Source organism: Caretta caretta, chromosome 2 (assembly GCF_965140235.1).
Source record: "Caretta caretta isolate rCarCar2 chromosome 2, rCarCar1.hap1, whole genome shotgun sequence".
NCBI lineage: Eukaryota > Metazoa > Chordata > Testudines > Cheloniidae > Caretta > Caretta caretta.
Genome location: NC_134207.1, coordinates 226,171,813 through 226,192,158, shown reverse-complemented (window position 1 = coordinate 226,192,158; position 20,346 = coordinate 226,171,813). Strand labels below are relative to the sequence as shown.

The following is a 20,346-nucleotide window of genomic DNA, read 5'->3' as shown; positions in this document are numbered from 1 at the left end:
TAACTACAGGCCTGTTAGTTTGACATCTATAGTATGCAAGGTCTTGGAAAAAATTTTGAAGGAGAAAGTAGTTAAGGACATTGAGGTCAATGGAAAATGGGACAAAATACAACATGGTTTTACAAAAGGTAGCTCGTGCCAAACCAACCTGATCTCCTTCTTTGAGAAAGTAACAGATATTTTTTAGACAAAGGAAATGCAGTGGATCTAATTTACCTAGATTTCAGTAAGGCGTTTGATACGGTGCCACATGGGGAATTATTAGTTAAATTGGAAAAGATGGGGATCAGTATGAAAATTGAAAGGTGGATAAGGAATTGGTTAAAGGGGAGACTACAGGGGGTCATACTGAAAGGTGAACTGTTAGGCTGGAGGGAGGTTACCAGTGGAATTCCTCAGGGATCAGTTTTGGGACCAATCTTATTTAATCTTTTTATTACTGACCTCGGCACAAAAAGTGGGAGTGTGCTAATAAAGTTTGCGGATGATACAAAGCTGAGAGGTATTGCCAATTTAGAGAAGGACTGGGATATCATACAGGAGGATCTGGATGACCTTGTAAACTGGAGTAACAGTAATAGGATGAAATTTAACAGTGAGAAGTATAAGGTCATGCATTTAGGGATTAATAACAAGAATTTTAGTTATAAGCTGGGGACGCATCAATTAGAAGTAACGGAGGAGGAGAAGGACCTTGGAGTATTGGTTGACCACAGGATGACTATGAGCTGCCAATGTGATATGGCCGTGAAAAAAGCTAATGCGGTCTTGGGATGCATCAGGCGAGGTATTTCCAGTAGAGATAAGGAGGTGTTGGTACTGTTATACAAGGCACTGGTGAGATTTCATCTGGAATATTGTGTGCAGTTCTGGTCTCCCATGTTTAAGAAGGATGAATTCAAACTGGAACAGGTACAGAGAAGGGGTACTGGGGTGATCTGAAGAATGGAAAACTTGCCTTATGAAAGGAGACTCAAGGAGCTTGGCTTGTTTAGCCTAACCAAAAGAAGGCTGAGGGGAGATATGATTGATCTCTATAAATATATCAGAGGGATAAACACCAGAGAGGGGGAGGAATTATTTAAGCTCAGTACCAATGTGGACACAAGAACAAATGGATATAAACTGGTCATTGGGAAGTTTAGACTTGAAATTAGACGAAGGTTTCTAACCATCAGAGGAGTGAAGTTTTGGAATAGTCTTCCAAGGGAAGCAGTGGGGGCAAAAGATCTATCTGGCTTCAAGATTAAACTCGATAAATTTATGGAGGAGAAGGTAAGATGGGATAACATGATTTTGGTAATTAATTGATCTTTAACTATTCATGGTAAATAGGCCCAATGGCCTGTGATGGAATGTTAGATGGGGTGGGATCTGAGTTACTACAGAAAATTCTTTCCTGGGTATCTGGCTGGTGAATCTTGCTCACATGCCCAGGGTTCAGCTGATCACCATATTTGGTGTCAGGAAGGAATTTTCCTCCGGGGCAGATTGGAAGAGGCCCTGGGGGGTTTTTGCCTTCGTCTGCAGCATGGGGCACGGGTAACTTGCTGGAGGATTCTCTGCACCTTGAAGTCTTTAAACCATGATTTGAGGAGTTCAGTAGCTCAGACATAGGTGAGAGGTTTATTGCAGGATGGGTGGGTGAGATTCGGTGGCCTGCATTGTGCAGGAGGTCAGACTAGATGATCATAATGGTCCCTTCTGACCTTAATATCTATGAATGAACAGACAGGTAATCATCAAGTGATCCATGCCCTGTCACCCAATCCCAGCCTCTGGCAAACAGAAGCTAGGGACACCATTCCCCGCTAATAGCCATTGATGGACCTATCTAGCTCCCTTTTGAACCCCATTATAGTATTGGCCTTCACAAGACCCTTTGGCAAGGAGTTCCAGAGGTTGACAGTGCGTTGCATGAAAAAATACTTCCTTGTGTTTGTTTTAAACCTGCTACCTATTAATTTAATTTGGTGGCCCCTTGTTCTTTTATTATGAGAAGGAGTAAATAACACTTCCTTATTTACTTTCTCTATACCACTCATGATTTTATAGACCTCTATCATATCCCCCCTTAGTTGCGTCTTTTCCAAGCTGAAAAGTCCCATTCTTATTCATCTCTCCTCATACGGAAGCTGTTCCACACCCCTAATCATTTTTGTTGCCCCTTTCTGAACCTTTTCCAATTCCAATATATCTTTTTTGAGGTGAGGCGACCACATCTGCATGCAGTATTCAAGGTGTGGGCGTACCATGGATTTATATAGAGGCAATGTGATATTTTCTGTCCTATTATCTATCCCTTTCTTGATGATTCCCAACATTCTGTTCGCTTTTTTGACTGCTGCTGCACCGTTACAAGTCTTCATGTAATGGTGACTTGAACTGCCATACATTTTTATCTTGAATTACATCTGTTTTGGAGTTTACACCCACTGCTTTTCCATGTTTTTGAGTATATGATGTATTGCAACTTTATCTCTCCATTTCTCTTTCAGTAATAAATAAAAGGACCTTTTGGTTCCCTTGGGCTCTTTGACCTGGTTTTTGATGCAAAAGTTATGTTCTGATTACAGTAGTGCAGTGTGCTCCACAGGGTAGAAGTGCATTTAAGTAATTTTTTTGTTAAAATAATCCTTACTCGTGAAATGGTTCCACATACACCTGGTCTGATATTTTGGCCTTCTTGCTAATCCATACCATTTATAGGAAAAACATTCTAATATACCAGCATGGGGTTTGGACTTAGTCACTCCTGTACGACCCATAGCCATACACAAAAAAACCCGCTCTATATTTAAATAACGTACCAGGAAATTCAAAGTTTAAGACTGACATTCTTAACTCATACATTGAGGCTCGCGAGAGGAAAGCAAAACAGCTCTAGAAGGAGCCTTAACAGTTAGTTTAATGGCTTTTGTTGTTTATGGCCTTACACCTTTTTCTGGCAATTTCCTGATGAGATCAAATTGTTAATACCATATTCATGTTGGTCTAATGGGTTCTTTTTCATTCTGGAACCTTCAGCTCCCCGAACATAGGCTGAATTCCTGGTATGGCATGTGTATTCTAAAGAACACTTTTGATAGGTGAAAAGAACAGTCTTCCCTTTCTTGTTTTTCACGGTAGCTTCTTCATGGGCTCTCGATGGTATTTTTGGATAATAGGGTTAAATATATAGTAGCACAGTGAGTGTAACTGTGGGAAAAATTATAAAATGTTTAAACTGTGTTTGAACTCAGGAGTTACACATACCATAACCCACTAAAGCAGTGAAAGCATAATGTATAGTTATTCTTAGGAAATCAGTATAATACTGAAAGTTTTTTTCTGTAATAGATATTAGTGGTATAGGGCTAACTACTCTCCAGAAATTAGTCACCAAACATAATAGTTTTCATACTGTAAAGCCCTAATTCACAGTTATCAGAGAGAGTTTGTCATATCAAACAGCCCTGGTTGATAAGAACTGTGTATATAAATCTGAGGTCCTCATTCACTGATTTTTCATGTTAGTATGCGTAACTGTTAACACTGTTAGCAGAGCCCCTTGAATCTCGGGGGGCAGGAGGGGATGTCTTCAAGATCTCTTCAGTTTTTCGATTGTATTGTTGTAGATGTAGTACTATCACTTTGTGGTGATTTGCAGTGTGCAAAATATGTTAAACAGTGATCAGTTGTTGCCAGAAGAAAAATGTAAGTATATTAATGCAAATGATTTCATTTTTAGTGGTGATAGTAGTTACCTAGGGATCCTGATCCTTGGGTGTTTCAGAGCTCTACTTGGTGCACCTGGTGAGGGGTGGAGCCTTAAAACCATCTTTATGCTCCCCTGATCCTCAGGACACATCCAGGGACAGCTTCAGACCCTGCACAGATCAGAGCAGTTTCAGGAGCCACTGTGTGCATTGGGATCATTGCAACACACTGCACTTCAGCCACTGCCTCTGGGGGTTAACGGGGTGGCATAGATCTGGCTATGTTGGCTTTTCCCACCCTCTGTAGCTGTGGTCTGGCCCATACTGTCTAGCGTACCCACTCTTGAGTAACTATTTCATTGTTGTGAAAAATGTCTAATGCCAAATTGCCCTTCCCTCAACTTTCATCCTACAGGAACTGTCATTTGTAGTCTACTGACGGTCAGTGTAGATCTGTGGTGTACTGAAAGAAACGCATACTGTTTCTGGGCTGAACTCAGTATTCTTAAATCAGTTGCACAACTAATAGTTGTTCAGTGCAAAAGTTCAGAATTCGCTGCCTGCTCAGTCTGAAATATCAGAAAGCTTCTACCAGTAGAAAGGACATCTTGGTTGTAAAATTTATTACAAGTACACTTACCAAAAGATTGTAATATTCTTCATGATATTCTAAGAAATGTAAATAGCTAAGTAATGCTTAGTTTCTTTAAAGATATAGATTTCTATTGACCGTTTTGTAGCTGTCTCTGGCTTGGCAAAATAATTTGACCCTCTATGAACAAAGTCGTATTTCCTTGGAAATAAGGAAAAGGAAAAATATGGAATCCACTTAAATTAATAGACTATATAGTATGCTGATCAGTTGTTTAAAAGAATCAAGTCAAATCCTTGTGTCGTTAGTATTTTAACATCATATGAGGATTGATGATTAAATATGTATCAAAATGAAATAACTATAAGATGCATAAATTATTAATTAAAGGCAGTGCTTAAAGTGGGGGGGGTGGATCGCAAGGCATTGAGCCAGTTTGCATAAGGGGGCATGCTCTAGTCTAAAGCACTCTTACCAAAGCTGCTATTCCTAGATTATGATAGACCCCCTTGCCACACGTTTTTCAGGCTACTTTAAGCATTGATTAAAGGCATATTTTGAAGAAATTTATGATCAAGTTCTTTTAGAACAAATAACTTAAGACATCTGCTAATGCTAGTGTATATAGTCTAGCACCAAAAATGTATTTTAAGGGGCTTGTTCAATCGATGCTATTTTATTTGTTTTTTTATGCTCCTATTCTGATTTCCAGCTGGAAAAAAATGAAAGAAAACATTGTATGTTTTCCGTGCACTAAAATAAAAATGTCGGTGTTGTAGTTCTGAGCATTTAGTGTATCTGCTTAATGGGAATTTAATAATCAATATAAAGCTTATGACTTCAGCTGATAAGAATTCACATAGTTTACAAATTCACTTTTAGGTATGTGAGCTATTAACATTTTTATTTTCAGAGCCATTTTATTGTAAAAGTTATCATTATGATGAGGCAATAACATATCATTTGTATGTAACATATATGGTTGTGGTATGAAATCTGCATTTTAGTGAGTCACCTTTGGAGTGGCCATTTTATAATAGGATTGCCACCTTTCTAAGCGCAGAAACCTAAACACCCTTGGCCCGCTGCTTCCCCGAGGCCGCTCACTTCATCAAACAGGCCGCTGCCCTGCCCCTTCTCCAAGGCCCCACTCCCGCTCACTTCATCCCCCCGCCCCCATCGCTTGCTCTCCCCCACCCTCACTCTCATTAGGCTGGGGCAGGGGGTTGGGATGTGGGAGGGGGTGAGGGTTCCAGCTGTGGGTGCGGGCTCTGGTGTGGGGCTAGAAATGAGGGGTTGAGGGTGTTGGAGAGGGCTCTGGGCTGGGGTAGGCGGTTGGGTGTGTGGGGGTTCAAGGTAGGGGCTCCAGCTGGGCGGCGCTTACTTCAGGCAGCTCTTGGAAGCAGCCGTGTCCTGTTCCTTTGCAGAGGGGCCAGGGTGCTCTGCCCGCAGGTGCCGCCCCCTCGGCTCCCATTGGCCACGGTTCATGGCCAATGGGAGCTATGGATCTGACACTTGGGGCAGGGGCAGCGTGCGGAGCCCCTGTGGCTGCACCTGCACCTAGAAGCTGGATGTGCTCGCCGCTTCCGGGAGCTGTGCAGAGCCAGGGTAGGCAAGGAGTCTGCCTTAGCACCGCTCTGTTGCCAACTGGCCTTTTAGCAGCGCAGTCAGCGGTGCTGACTGAAGCTGCTAGGATCCCTTTTCGACCAGGTGTTCCAGTAGAAAACTGGATGCCTGGCAACCCTAGGTCAGATAGCTATTTGTTAATTAAAATTTCATTCTCAAACTGAGAATTGTCAAGGGTTTTAGTTTTACTGGCTAAGAAAATTCTCATATTTTGATTTCTCTATATCACAATTCTTAAATATCCATTTCAGTCAAAGTTAAAATACAATTAAAGGTAAAGACAAGCTAGAAAAATATCCAGAATACGGCATAACTAGGGTTGCCAGGTGTCTGGTTTTCAACTGGAACACCTGGTTGAAAAGGGCTTCAGTCAGCACTGCTGACCGGGCTGTTAAAAGTCTGGTTGGCAGCGCAGCAGGGCTAAGGCAGGCTCCCTTCCTAGCTCCGTGCAGTTCCTTGGAAGCAGCAATATGTCCCTTGCCTCCTAGGTGGAGGCGCGGCCAGGGGCCTCCGTGTTCTGCCCCCGCCCCAAGCGCTGGCTCTGCAGTTCCCAGCCAATGGGAGCTGTGGGGGCAGCATGCGCCGCGCGGAGCTGCCTGGCCATGCCTCTGCCTTGGAGCCTAGGGACATGTTGCCCCTTCTGGGGAGCTGCCTGAGGTAAGCACTGCCTGGAGCCTGCACCCTCACGCCCTCCCACTCCCCAACCCCCACACCAGAGCCCCCTTCTGCAAACTCCTTCCCAGAGCCTGCACCCCAACCCCGTGTCCCAGCCCTGACCCCCCTCCCACACCAATCTCCCTTCCAAAGCCCCCACCCTCTCCTGTGCCCCAACCCCCTGTCGCAGTCTGGAGCCCCCTACTACACCCCAAACTCCTCATCCTCTGCCCCACCACAGACCCCACACCCCAACCTCCTCCCCCAACCCAGAGCCCCTTCACACACCCTGAATTCCTAATTTCTGGCCCTATCCCAACGTTATTCGTATTGCTTGCCACCCCATGATTCAATTATGAGACTTGTAACATTTGGTGTTTTTGTTGAAGTCCTAGCATCTGTAATCCTGTGATTACATGAGAATTCCGATTCATTTTGTCAAGTTTTTCTCCACTGATTTTTTTTCAAAATATGACTAAAGTGCCCCCTACAGGCTCAAAACCCAAAATCAAATTAAAAGAATGGAAAATGTGTATATATTCTCCTAATCTCATGACTTTTTGGGGCCTGGTTCATGCTATTTGAACACCTGGGGTTGGCACTGCTGCAGTGTATAAACTTTTTGTCTTTACTTCAGTCCTTATTTCATTGCAATAAAAATTACATTTGATACACAAAGTACAGTGTACTCCCCAAACTACTCAGCAAAACACCAATACTGTTACTTAGTGTAAAAACTAGATAAGTCGTTTTCAGGCTGTAAGTAAGACATGTTCTCTGCCGCAATGTAAAGGCAAACAAAAGACAAGACCTCTGGGCCTTGTTTGCATTTGGAAAAATGGGCCCGGTAATTCACCACCTGTGGTAGGAATGATGGAAACTGTGGCACAGGCAAAACAGTAGCGGTGTTTTGTCTGACAATATAGTAGTAAAATGCCTGAGCCCTATCCACCATTGCTACCTCTAATAGATTTTATCTAATAGATCTAATGGGTCACATTTTCACCAGTGTAGACAAGACCCAAGAGGAGATGATTTGAGGGAATGATTTTATGGAGGAAACTGAGCACTAAGTGGAAGAGGAGAGGAGGATTGTTCCAGATGTTGGGGCAGCATAACCTCTACAATTCTCACCATTCAGCTGCTAACTGTAAACCTATAAACCCGTGTAAAAATACTCCAATCCCGCAGTACTATGACTTGGTTCATTTTAACTGTTCAAGGTAGTCACCAAAGAGCAAACTCATGGAGGTAGTGGTTTTTAATTCATTTCAGAACGCAGTTTCTGGATGATGTGACCACAATATGTGCATAAATTAAATAGATCCATTAGCCTGCAGGCTGATACAATTCCAGTAGCGAATTGAAGAAATTAACTTAATTTACATTTCAGTGCAGGTATCTAGTAGGCTCAATGAAATGCTTCAAATGGATTAGCCTCTGTCAGAGCTGCAAAACTGCTCACACCATTTTTTTCCGCCTTGGCTCTCTGCTTCACATGCCAAGTCTCTCTCCTATGTTGACTTCACCTTTGGCTGATAGTGTATTTGCATGCAATAAACATTATCATAGTATGTGAGATCTGTGCTGTCATCTTAATGTAAACCATAGAAGAGTATAATGAATGCTGGTCACAATGCATGCTCTGTTGTATTGGAAATGTTGAGTTCTATATGAACTGAATCTGTTATGGTGTATGTGATAGGTCTGCTTTACACATGGCTTTCTGCAGTTCAGTCACTCTCCTTGAAGTGTTTTCATGCTCAATAGGAATTAAAGTAAAAATTTGTAGACTCCTATTTTCCTTTAACCTGAGAGGACAGCTTGATTTACATATTTATGAAAAATATTTCTCAGATACATGCTGTGCAGTTCTACATTCAATTTACAGTTTCATATTTTGATTATAAAATTGTTAGTCAGGCCAGTCTGTTCTTTCCTGTTACTACAGAAAAAAGTTACTCTATTTTTCTCTTTTTATTCCCGGAGTTAATTATTTTATATTCATTGAAATGCGTGACATAATTTCTTTTTCTTTTTTCTTTTTTCTTTTTTTATTTTAAAGCCTTGAAGAAAGAAGATAGCAGCCTTGATGAGGTAAGTTAAATATCTTTGTACCTTACTTAATCCAGATATGTTTAATTGCTACAGATTTCTTGCTAATGTTAAAAGTAACATTTGCTTTATCATATTAGTGTGCGTATGTGTACATGCATATAATCTGAGTATCTTTTCACCTCCCTAATGACTATCAGATGAGTGTTTTTACGGAAGACCTTGAGCTGAATGCTCGTATTACATTGTTACATAGTGAGAAAATGCTTTACAGAACTGAGCCATTAGTCGTTTTTATAATAAACAGTATATACATATTTATATAAAAGATATAAACTGAATATCTTTTGAGGGAACACGTCATACAGGACATTGCTGTTGTTGGGTCCTTGGCGTTGGTTGAATAAGTAGTATGCTCTGGTTAGACCTGAAGCTATGATTAATCCTCCTTTAGGAAGTTATTCACCAATCAGTTTTTATACAAGTGGGGGCACCAACACAGTGGAGCCAAAGTTAAATTGTGTGGGGCACAAAACATACAATATGATTTAAGACTCTCTTAATTTGCAAGACAAGTGCAGACACTTGGTGATTCGTGATGCTTGTTTCTGGTGGAAATGGGGTTCAGAGTATGTTATCCTGGACCACAAGATTTATTAGTGTGAGAAATTGCCGGTAATGTAATCAATCACAAGTCATTACTTTACATTTCCTTCTAACCACATACATGGAAATGAATAGCAGCATCTCTTCCTTTCCATGAAATAATCTTACAGTTTCTGGCTATTTGTATTTTCTTCTGTATTATATTCAGAGTGTAAGGACTTGGATAATAATTACCTTGCTACGGCATAGGCAGCGGTTATGTTTTTGGTTTGAACGGAAGGTACCTCACTGTTTAATGGCCTGATCCTGAAATAAATGAGTGAGGAAGCACTAGGTGCTTTTCACTTCATTGGTTCAGACTTTAGGGCCAAACATAAGTGCTGGAAGTAGGAGTGCGGGAGGTAGGGTGTGGGGTGGATATGCTGCCACACCTGCCTGGAAGTGGTTTCCGTCATATACAGGGTTTACAGTTTGGTTCAATGGATCTCAGCACTGTACAAATTGTTCTAGCACCCCTGGGGCCAGATTTGTTTTGTCCTGTTCGCTCAGGCTTTGTACCCATGAATAAGTGTTGTAAATGGCTCTGGAGTAGAGGCAGTGTAGGCAGGTCAAGCTTTGTTAGAACACTAAAGGAATCCCTAGCTCAGAGCCATGGCTAAGATACGATAGTCTTTAGAACATGGTTCTGGCACAGGTGGGCCCCATCCACAACAGCTGTCCACATAGTGTTAGAACGTGGATCACCTGTAAGCGAATTGCTGCTGTTTGCTGGTAAGTATGGTGGCTCAGGCCACTACGTGCTAGGGGTGTGATTCCCAGCCTGTGTAGACATACTCTCACTAGCTTTCATTTGACCTAGCAAAGCTAAAAATAGTAGCGTGGGCAGCAGTGAATGTGCTAACTGCCCTGTGCACAAACCTACCTGAACCCCTGGGTGCTCTTGGGGCTGCTAGCACATGTCACTGCTGCCCATGCTACTGCCTCTCCAGTCCTGTTCTTAGTGTGCTAGCTCAGATGAGAGCAAGCGCAAGAATGTCTGTGCAAGTTGAGAATCCCCTCCCTAGCTTGTAGTATGGATGTAACCTGAGTCCTTCGGTTTTATTAGAAATCTGGCACGTTTTGCTGCTTTGCTTCTGGTGTCTGTAGGAGGCTGAATTGTTTGTAATAAAATTGACAGGATGTTCTTGTTGTTTTTAAATGCAATCCACGTAACCAAGAAGAAAATGCTTTATCAATAACTTGCCTTAAACTAGAACTTGATTTTGGAAGGAACAAAATCCACCTGTTAAGTATGAAGCACTTTCAAATCTTAAAGGAAAGCAAATTGCACATACCACCTGTGGAGGAGGCCTCATATACAGCTCGACAGTGTTTCTTATGTGTCTGGGTTTCCATTTGTACAAATGAGACTGTTTGTTTCTGCACATGCTCTGGTTGAATTCAGTGTGTACATGGCAGGAATAATATTTTTTTTAAGTAAGTCTTTAAGGGAGTCTGGCTGATCAGTATATGGATTGCTGCAGTGTTAGCGAGAGAAGGCTCATAGAGAGGAAAATAAATGAGAATCTTTTCTTTTGTCCCCAGTATGCATACAAAAGGGGTAGGTGTGACATTGTCAATATCTGTCCCCTCCTTATTTTTGGGTGACATTTTGCAGAAGAAAAGTGTGTGTATGTAGGTAATCATAGGATTGGAAGGTACCTCCAGAGGTCACCTAGTTCAGTCCCCTGCACTCATGGCAGGACTGTGTGTTATCTAGACCATCCCTGACTGGTGTTTATCTAACCTGCTTTTAAAAATCCCCAATGATGGAGATTCCACAACCTCCCTAGGCAATTTATTCCAGTGCTTAACCACCCTGACAGGAAGTTTTTCCTAATGTCCAACCTAAACCGCCCATGCTGCAATTTAAGCCCATTACTTCTTGTTCTATTCTCAGAGGTTTATGAGATCAATTTTTCTCCCTCTTCCTTGTGACAACTTTTTATGTACTTGAAAACTTATCAGTTATTAACTGATAATATAGAATAACAGCAAAAAGTATAAGTAATCCTCTTTAGACTCAACACAACAGCTTCTATCAATTACCTATCCTAAAATATAAATAAAAAGAAGGTATGTGGCACAGGCGAATGTAATTTCTCCTTTTTCTGACAGTTTTCACTAAGGAGTATAAAACAATCTTTAGCAATAACTATATACCCTGTAACAATGACATATTTTCCTTTGAGAACTAATACTTCAAAGAACAGCAGCAGAGCAATTGACAATCTTAAACTGTCCCAAGAAAATCTCAAGACCGTTTCTGAAATGGGTCTTTGTGATTCTTTCACCACCAGCATCTTCTGGCTAATGGGCATAGTACTGACACTCCTGAAGGGATATAGCCTTACTGAAAATTGTGGGGGCAAGAAGCATAAATACAAGGATGTGGGGATAAGAGAGAAGGGGCCAGTTATTATTCAAGCACCCTCCAGTCCATGCTCTAGAATGTGGGAGATAGAGCACTGAAACAGTAAATGTAGTTAGCATGAACCATCCTCTCCCCGAGCAGCTGAAACACTCCCTCTCCTGTTCCCAGCATGGAACTAAAGGGTGTTTTGTATTTTTGTCCACAGCATAGATTATCCCTGCATGGAAGAGAACCAGCCTATGAAGTAGGGATCATACCATAGCTACCAAAGGGTTTGAGGGTGGGGCCTAAAAATATACTGCACCTCCAATTTAGCCCTTAGCTCAGTAGGGAAAGGTTTATCTAGGTTTTAGCCTTCTGTGGTGTCCGTATTCTTTTCTAGCCCTCCATAATGTCCTCTAGCAAAAGCAGGGTAGCTGAGACCTGAAATTTCAAGATAAAAGCATCCATTTGAATCTGTCTTTACACATCTTAATGGAGTGTTTCTTTTGCAGCTCACTTTTAAAACTGCTTGCTACAGGCATACAGCCAAGTCCGTGGCTACATGTTGTACATACACTTGGAGCTTGCTCGTTCTTTGTCAATCAATAGATTCACTGTTTGTTCTACATTTGGATACAGTAGCTCAGCTATATAGACTACTGTGGGAAACTTCTCCCCTTTGAAGAAAAACCTGCTAAAATTATATAAAACATAATTGCTTTCTGTGGAATATGAAATCAATTTCTCTAGTGAATTAAGACCAAGAAAAGTCAAGGACAGCAAAGCGTATGAATACATTTTGTGGGTCGTCCTGGTTCATCGATTAAATTTCATATCTCAGAAACAGAATGTGTTTAATTTTTTCTGGAAGCCTTTTAGTACTGTTTCTGGTGCAGGTAGGTCTCTCCATAGGCAAATATATTATAATGTATGCCTGAAATAAAGTTGAAGAAAAATTCTGCAGTATTTGTCACTTTTGTTTTGTACCTGAACTCTTCTTGTTACTGTTGCTATGATGAAACCAAGTTTTTACTTTTTAAATTTAAAGTTTTCTGAGCATAGGGCAGATCTTGCTCATGTTGGCACCAATCCATCAAAGCACTTAAACTCCCATGTAACTTTAAATGTGTAAGTAGTCCCATGGACTTCTTGTAAGCCCTTCTTCTGGCTTATTTGTGTATGTAACTGAGTTGGTATTGGCCCTATATTTGTCACGGCTCAGTAATGTTCATAATACATCCAGATCCTAAAAGTACTGAAGATTGACCTCACGGTGTTTCGCACTGAAAACACTGTAATGACTTATTTTCATGTTGCCCTGTATCTTTTTTTTTTTTCTCCCCCAACAATAACTACCATTGGCAGCTATAAGCTACACATTCCTGTGTTTGTGTCTTCTGCCAGTTCCTTTTGATATGCAAATCTCAGACCACTCAGAAGCTGCATCAGGATCACTGTGGCTGTGGATTTATAAATCCTTTCTTTTAGGAGCCTGATCCAAAGACTGTTGAAATCCATGCAAAGACTCCTATTGGCTCAAGTGGGCTTTGGATCAGGTACTTAAGTCTTCTAAAATTTCATTTGAATATTTATGATTGTCTTGGTTTCTAGTTTTGTTGGTGGACTAGGAGTTGGACGTTCGCTTTCATGCCATCTTCTTGATTCCCAAAATGCTATTTCTTCTTGCCTGTGCCCTGTCTCCCCCAGAAAGAGGGTTCCAGTGTAGTTGAAGGTACAGTTGCCCTCCCTTTGAAATCCACCTGAAGTAAAGCGAGGGAATTGCTCTTCTCTTTTATCATAGGTTCTGACATGGAGACTTCATTATTATCCTGCTGTTTGTCTGCTCCATTCTTCTTGCTCACAAACTTCAGTATATTGCTTCATGTTTTATACTGCTGTCTCAAATTGCTGATAAGCCCATTTGAGAAAATGTCATATGCAAAGAGGTAGTCATGGCCATTTTTAGCTTGTGAGCCTTAGTTCCATTGACTAGCAAAGAAGTCGCCTACAGACACTCTGTTTAGATTCATAGGTTTTTAGTCATGCATTTCTAGGCAGAAGGGACCACTGTGATGATTCAGTTTGACTTCCTGTGTAGCACAGGCTGCAGAATTTCACTCTCATTCTGCAGCAATGGGCATTTTCTTCCCCACCAGAAAAGTGAATGCTGTCCAGCCCTGTAACCTGTGGCTGAACTACAGCATGTGTTTTAGAAAGAGATCCTGTCTTGATTTAAAGCTTCAAGTGATGGTGATGAATTCATCACATCCCTTGGTAACCTGTTCCAATGGTTAATTACCTTTGCGGGAGCACCTTATTCCAATTTGAGTTTTTTTAACTTAAACTCGCAGTCATTGGATATTGTTGTTCCTTTGTCCCCTAGATTAGAACCACTTAATACAATTTGTGTACAGTGTGTAACCTGGAGGGTTCTTAGTCGTTGACAAGCTAAATAAATATCATATACTACAGAATGAGAGTAAATTTTAAAAAAACTTAAGTCTGTATTCTTTTGAGAAACATATTTTAATATCTACAAATATATTCAGCCAAAACATTCCATGAAAAACTGTTTCTATGGCACTTCAGTTGTGTTGAGGGAATAAATCAAAGCGCCTCCTATATAACTGTATCAACTGAAGCAGCTAAGGAAGTCCAGAGGCCTAAATAACTTAATAGAGGGAACCTCTGAAAGAGATTAGAGATGTTAATTATCTTTGTTAGCGGCCAAACTTGTAGGAAGGTTCCTTTTCCTAAAGCCCGTTAGGAAAATAAAATACAAGTAACTTTTTGAAGGTGGGTTAGCACACACGTTACAAACCTTTTTGGGAGGGAGAGGCTCATTTGAGTTGCTTGGTTTGCTGGTAGTGGGCAATAGTGAATTGTATTTCTGCATTTCAATTGTGTTTGGGTATTTTGCTATATTTTTGAGATTGTGAAAGGCATACCTGAGTATCAGAGCTCTTTTATTAGGTGTAGTTGTCCAAACTTCTTGATTTTGAAATAATCCCACCATAGGAAGGAAATATAGACAGCAGTCTACTTTACTTCACTGTTGTTGGTTTTCTTTGCTTTATATAGTGGAATATTGATTTTTACACATGAGCAATGTTTCGTTGGTATAAAGGAGGTTAGTCTTGTGACCTTGCGCACCAGAATGCGTGTCTAGAGATTGAGTTTGAAGAGTGAAAAGGGATGTAGTGTAAGAGCAGATCTGCAGCGAATAGAGAGGAAGATGAATTTGAGTACAGTATGTGGAAAAAGTAATGGTAGAATGGTAATGAGGGAAACCAAAATAGGATTTTTTTAAGTGACTTTTGGCATAAGGAGCTGCCAAGGTTCCCTGGAAGAGAAGTGTTCTGATTGCATGGGATATCTTTGTCCTTCTGGAGGGCAGTGGCTGGCTTATGGAAGCAGAAGCATCCCATGCTCTCACTTTTAGGAGAGGTGGGGGGGGTGGTATCCTAACTATACAGAATTTGTTTCTTCACTCCCAGGATTGGAGAGTATCTGTTTGTAGAATCTAGGAATAGGGAACACTTGCTTAAATGTGATTAATTGCCAATGAGCCCTCTGCACCTAAGACCTAGGAAAGAGTGGGATTTGTGTGTCTTGGGAAGAACCTGTGGTATGAAAAGTTTAGGTCATCTTTTGCCATCTTCCCTCTTAGGTAGGCTGGGCAGATTTAGAAGACTGAAATTTATACAAGATTCGGCTTGGTTATCCATTGCCTGATTATTTCATGCATGTTAACAGAGGTGTAAACTACAGTGACATATGGTGGTTGTTCTGTTCAGCCTACATACTTGAACAATGCCCAGTAAGGTGGTTAGAATAAGCATTGTAAGCATAATATTTATGTGGCCTGACAACTTGGTAAATGACCATACACGCAAGATAGAGTTGCAGTTAGAAAGGTAGGTTTGATACATATCTAAACGTAGATAAAGAATCTCATTCTGAAAGCCTGATTTTGTGTTGTCTCAGCTGAGGTTGCTGAATCTGGGCCCATAAGATAATAGATCATAAGAGAGGAGGACTGTCCCAGACTGCTCCGACAAAGGAGATGAGAGGAGAAAATGGTCTTAGGCAGGTTAAAACGCAAGCAGGAACAAGCAGCTTGGAATAATGTAAAATAATGCATCTGTGGGAAAACATTATATGCACTTGCTTTAGAAATGAGAAGCCTGGTAATATTGAATAGCAACGTACACTACAGCAGTTAAAGAGGCCCATGTGAAGTCCTTATATCACACAGCAAGGAGACAGTAGTCTCTGGGTTAAACTAGCAGAAGTCAGAAGGGATGTGCAACTTGTGCATTCCATTAGAGTCACCTTAGGGTGCTCCCTTCTTCTGGTGTGTGTGGTTGGGAAGGGGCAGGGAGTCCTCATTTTCTCAAGTGACCTCTTCAATTTCTGCCAGGGGTTCTATGGGAAATAGGCTGATGGGGACTTTCTTCCTCCTCCCTTCCCTCCTTCTTCTCTCCCCCTCCCCCCAATAATTCTGGTAGTTATTCCCTCTCCTCCCCAGCCACCAGTACTTGCCTTTAGGTCTGCACTGGCTCCCCAGTGGAGGAGAGTTTGGCAGCAACTTGTGCTGCCAGACTTATTGACAATGGTGGCATGTGCCAGGATCTGGAATCATTCTGGTGGGATCTGAACCTGGGACTCTGCCTCTTTTGCTATCACTGTTCCTGGAGCTATTGTGATTAGTGATGGGAATAGGTACTTACATGATTGGTGTAACAACACCTACAAATAATGTTGTATAAGTCATATCCATTCTAAAAGGTCATTTTTAGGGGCTTAAACTTGGCAGGTTCTCTTCTATGCCAAGAGTGTGTTGTGTCTTGGGTGGGGGCTTGCAAAGTTTATCAAGAATGGTTCAGGTTTCATTGAAAGTGAAGGTGGTGGTAGGGAATGCTTTCCCCTCTAGAACAAGTCTTGCAACCTTTTGTTTGATCAGCTGTTGTGGTTCAAGGCAGAAACTTGAAATGGTCTAGATGTGCCATTTTGGTATTTTGGTGAAAAGTGGTTGCTATTTGTGAAAGTTATAAGGCCTGAAAAAAAGTTTGCAAATTCTTACTCTGTCTTGTAATGCAGTCACATACTGATCTGCCAATATTCTGTCTGTTGTGTGGATAACTGGGAGATTCCTTTTCCTTTCCCTATGAGAAATATATTGTATGTGGAAGAAGCAGGCCTCTGAAAGATTTGTCTTTTCAGGCTAAGGGAATAAGTGGAGTCCTCATAATACATGTCTTGGACTGGTGGTACAAGGGCTAATAACCAGAAGTGACCAGAGGACAAAAATTCCATTTCACGTCAGTTTTCAAGGTTTCAAAATTTGGTTTTATTCTGCATTGTAATGAAACCAAAACATTTTGAACATTTTTGTGAATATGGATTTGTGTCAATGTTTGTCTTTTCAGATCAAAGCCTGAACCTTTTTGGGAAGAGGTGTATGGGTGTAATCTGGTGGTTTGGGCACCGGTCTGGAATGTGAGAGATCTAGGTTCAAGAGTCTGTCTGTCTTTCTCTCTCTCAAAAAACCTTCAGTGAAAACTTTGTAAAAGGTGATGCATCCCTGGAAATGTTTTTGTTTTGACAACATTTTATTTAATTGAAAATGTGCTAACCAGCTCTACTAATAACTGAATTATTGGGATAAAATTAAAAAAAGTTTAAACTGAGGTTTCAGAGTAACAGCCGTGTTAGTCTGTATTCGCAAAAAGAAAAGGAGTACTTGTGGCACTTAGAGACTAACCAATTTATTTGAGCATGAGCTTTCGTGAGCTACAGCTCACGTCATCGGATGCATACTGTGGAAACTGCAGAAGACATTATATACACAGAGACCATGAAACAATACCTCCTCCCACCCCACTCTCCTGCTGGTAATAGCTTATCTAAAGTGATCATCAAGTTGGGCCACACACACACACACACACACACAAACTCACTCTCCTGCTGGTAATAGCTCATCCAAAGTGACCACTCTCCCTACAATGTGCATGATAATCAAGGTGGGCCATTTCCAGCACAAATCCAGGTTTTCTCACACACACACCCACACACAAACTCACTCTCCTGCTGGCAATAGCTCATCCAAACTGATCACTCTCCTTACAATGTGCATGACAATCAAGGTGGGCCATTTCCAGCATTTATGGCCCACCTTGATTGTCATGCACATTGTAAGGAGAGTGGTCAGTTTGGATGAGCTATTGCCAGCAGGAGAGTGAGTTTGTGTGTGTGTGTGTGTGTGGCCCAACTTGATGATCACTTTAGATAAGCTATTACCAGCAGGAGAGTGGGGTGGGAGGAGGTATTGTTTCATGGTCTCTGTGTATATAATGTCTTCTGCAGTTTCCACAGTATGCATCCAATGAAGTGAGCTGTAGCTCACGAAAGCTCATGCTCAAATAAATTGGTTAGTCTCTAAGGTGCCACAAGTACTCCTTTTCTTTAAACTGAGGTTGACCATCAAGAAAAGTTTGACAGTGAGATCAATTAGGTCTCGACCTTCAAATATGTCCATTTGACTTAAGTAAAAGGCAGCTGATGAGTATGCATTCAGGTGTTTTTAGGAAGTAGTCTTAAATTGTAACAAGTGCATCATTGTTTTGGAGGATGGTGGCAGATGCATTGTAATAATGGAGTTGTTACATGTTTTAATTGGCATGTTCTGTAACTGTCAGATCACTTTTCAATCGTAAATTATTTTCACACTACAGAGCAAAGTAGTTACTAGTCAATAATATGAAATTGTTCTTCTTTTCTTTCTTTAAACTTGTTGAATACAGGATGCCAGACGGGTTTGTATTACAAACTGGACATAAATGGCCTTAGCGCAATTGTTTGAATCCTTTGTTGAGAGGCTGCACTTGAAACAGTATAATTCACCCTAGCTTATTTCAAAATTAACAAATTATGGCAGAGGGCAATTAAAAAAGAAAACTTCTTGATTTTTATAAAATAGTATTAGTAAACATTTAATACTTCACTGGCCATTCTAAGAAATAAACTGTAGACATTTCTAAGTTATTTTGACATGTTCTGTAGGAAGAGATCTCTTCTGACTGAGCAGTATACGCCACTAAAAATAAAAAAAACACCCAACTGTTGTTGGATTTCTTTCTGATTTTTATGCATTTATTTGAGTAAGTGCTGAGCAGTGGAAATCAGTCTGAATCCTTCCTTCTCTGGGGGAGAGATCTTCTGGGGATCTGTCCAAGGAGATGGGATATTAACCCTGTAGCCTTCATTCTGAAAAGGCTTATGAATATGGATCTCAAAGGAACACTTCCAAATAGAATGTATTTCTAAGCCCACTTTCCTCCTTTGTGTGTGTGCCTTAATTATGTTATCAATGCGCCTGTTACTGCAGGTCAAACAAGAGCATGTGCACTTCACAGATGTGGACTCTGAATGTTGACTGTTGGCTCTGTTGTTGTTGTGATGTAACACTTATGTAAACATCCTGGTTGTGTTGCGTCTCGCTGTCCTTCCCTTCCATCCTCTAGCTCTTTCTGTGTCTTTGAAATTCAGTTCCATGTCTGTGAAATTCAATGGTGAGAACGTGAAATGTTTAGATGCTAGGTCAACATTTTAACCCATCTGTCTTGTCAGAACCCATTTCAGTTGTTTAAGGTATTGTAACTTACTCTATTCAATGAGGTGATTCATACATTTCACGTTCCAAGTTATTGTTGCTTAATTTAAATGCCCATGATGGCTAGGCTGAGAGCTTATTAACGAGGCTGAAGTCTGCTGTTCTTTGATTCCTAACTCCGTTAGAATCCCTTGACAAGGGGGCAGGGCTAGGTCAGGGAGAGCTGGGATTTAAAAAGCTAGCTCCTAAGCAACAAGAGAAGCTAGCAAACAGGAGAATTTTGTGAGGGAATTCAGAGAAGGAGCGTGAGAGGCAGATACACCTAACATTGTTTGGCTAACAAACATTATCTAAATTTAGGCCAACCCCTTGTCTCCTCGTCAAATTCCCCCCTTCCCCCACTACGCAAGAGTAAAAAAAAAAAATGCAGGCAGAAGCCCAGCAACACAGTGGGGACTATCCAGTTTATTGCTCTGAATGCAGCATGTACGATTACCTGCCATATGGGCAGGTTGCTTATGTATGCATTTGCTGCAAGCAACTCTGAGTACAGACTCTTGAGACCAGAGTGGCTGAACTGGAGGAATTAAGGGAGACAAAGCAGTCCTTAGAGGAGACTTGCAGGGACACAGAAGTGCAGTCCTACCCAATTCGGACAACCTCTGTGCTGTTGAGGAGGATGAAGGTCTTGGGGAAGGAGAACGTTAAGCTGGAGTGGAGAGAAATTATCTCATAGCTGGGACACTGCTTCTGGGTGATGTATTGGTATCCTTTCTCACTGAGGATACCCATCTGTGGGATGGGACCTCAGTTATTAGGAAGAGCCAGGTAATAGTAATAGGTAGTTGGGTTTGTGATGACCGGGAGGAGAACTGCCTGGTGAATTGCCTGCCTGATGGTTGTGGACCTCGGGAGACATCTAGATACACTTCTGTGCAGTGCTGGGGAGGTGCTGGTGGTCGTCATACATGTAGGTACAAATGACATGGTGAAAGGTAGGAGGCCAAATTTGGGCTGCTAGGTAAGAGATTGAAGTCCAGGACCTCCATGGTAGCATTCTTTGAAATGCTTCCAGTTCCACAGACATGGCCAGTTAGATAGGCAG

The 20,346-nt window shown here is 41.3% G+C and overlaps 1 protein-coding gene across 1 annotated transcript in view; it reads left to right on the top strand.

The window, feature by feature from the left end:
* Positions 1–20,346, top strand: part of CDK14 (cyclin dependent kinase 14) — a 503,511-nt gene that overhangs the window by 10,132 nt on the left and 473,033 nt on the right. Inside the window, exon 2 of the mRNA XM_048838104.2 lies at positions 8,636–8,667. Within this exon, the coding sequence (XP_048694061.1) occupies positions 8,636–8,667 (32 nt within the window). The remainder of the gene's footprint in view (positions 1–8,635; positions 8,668–20,346) is intronic.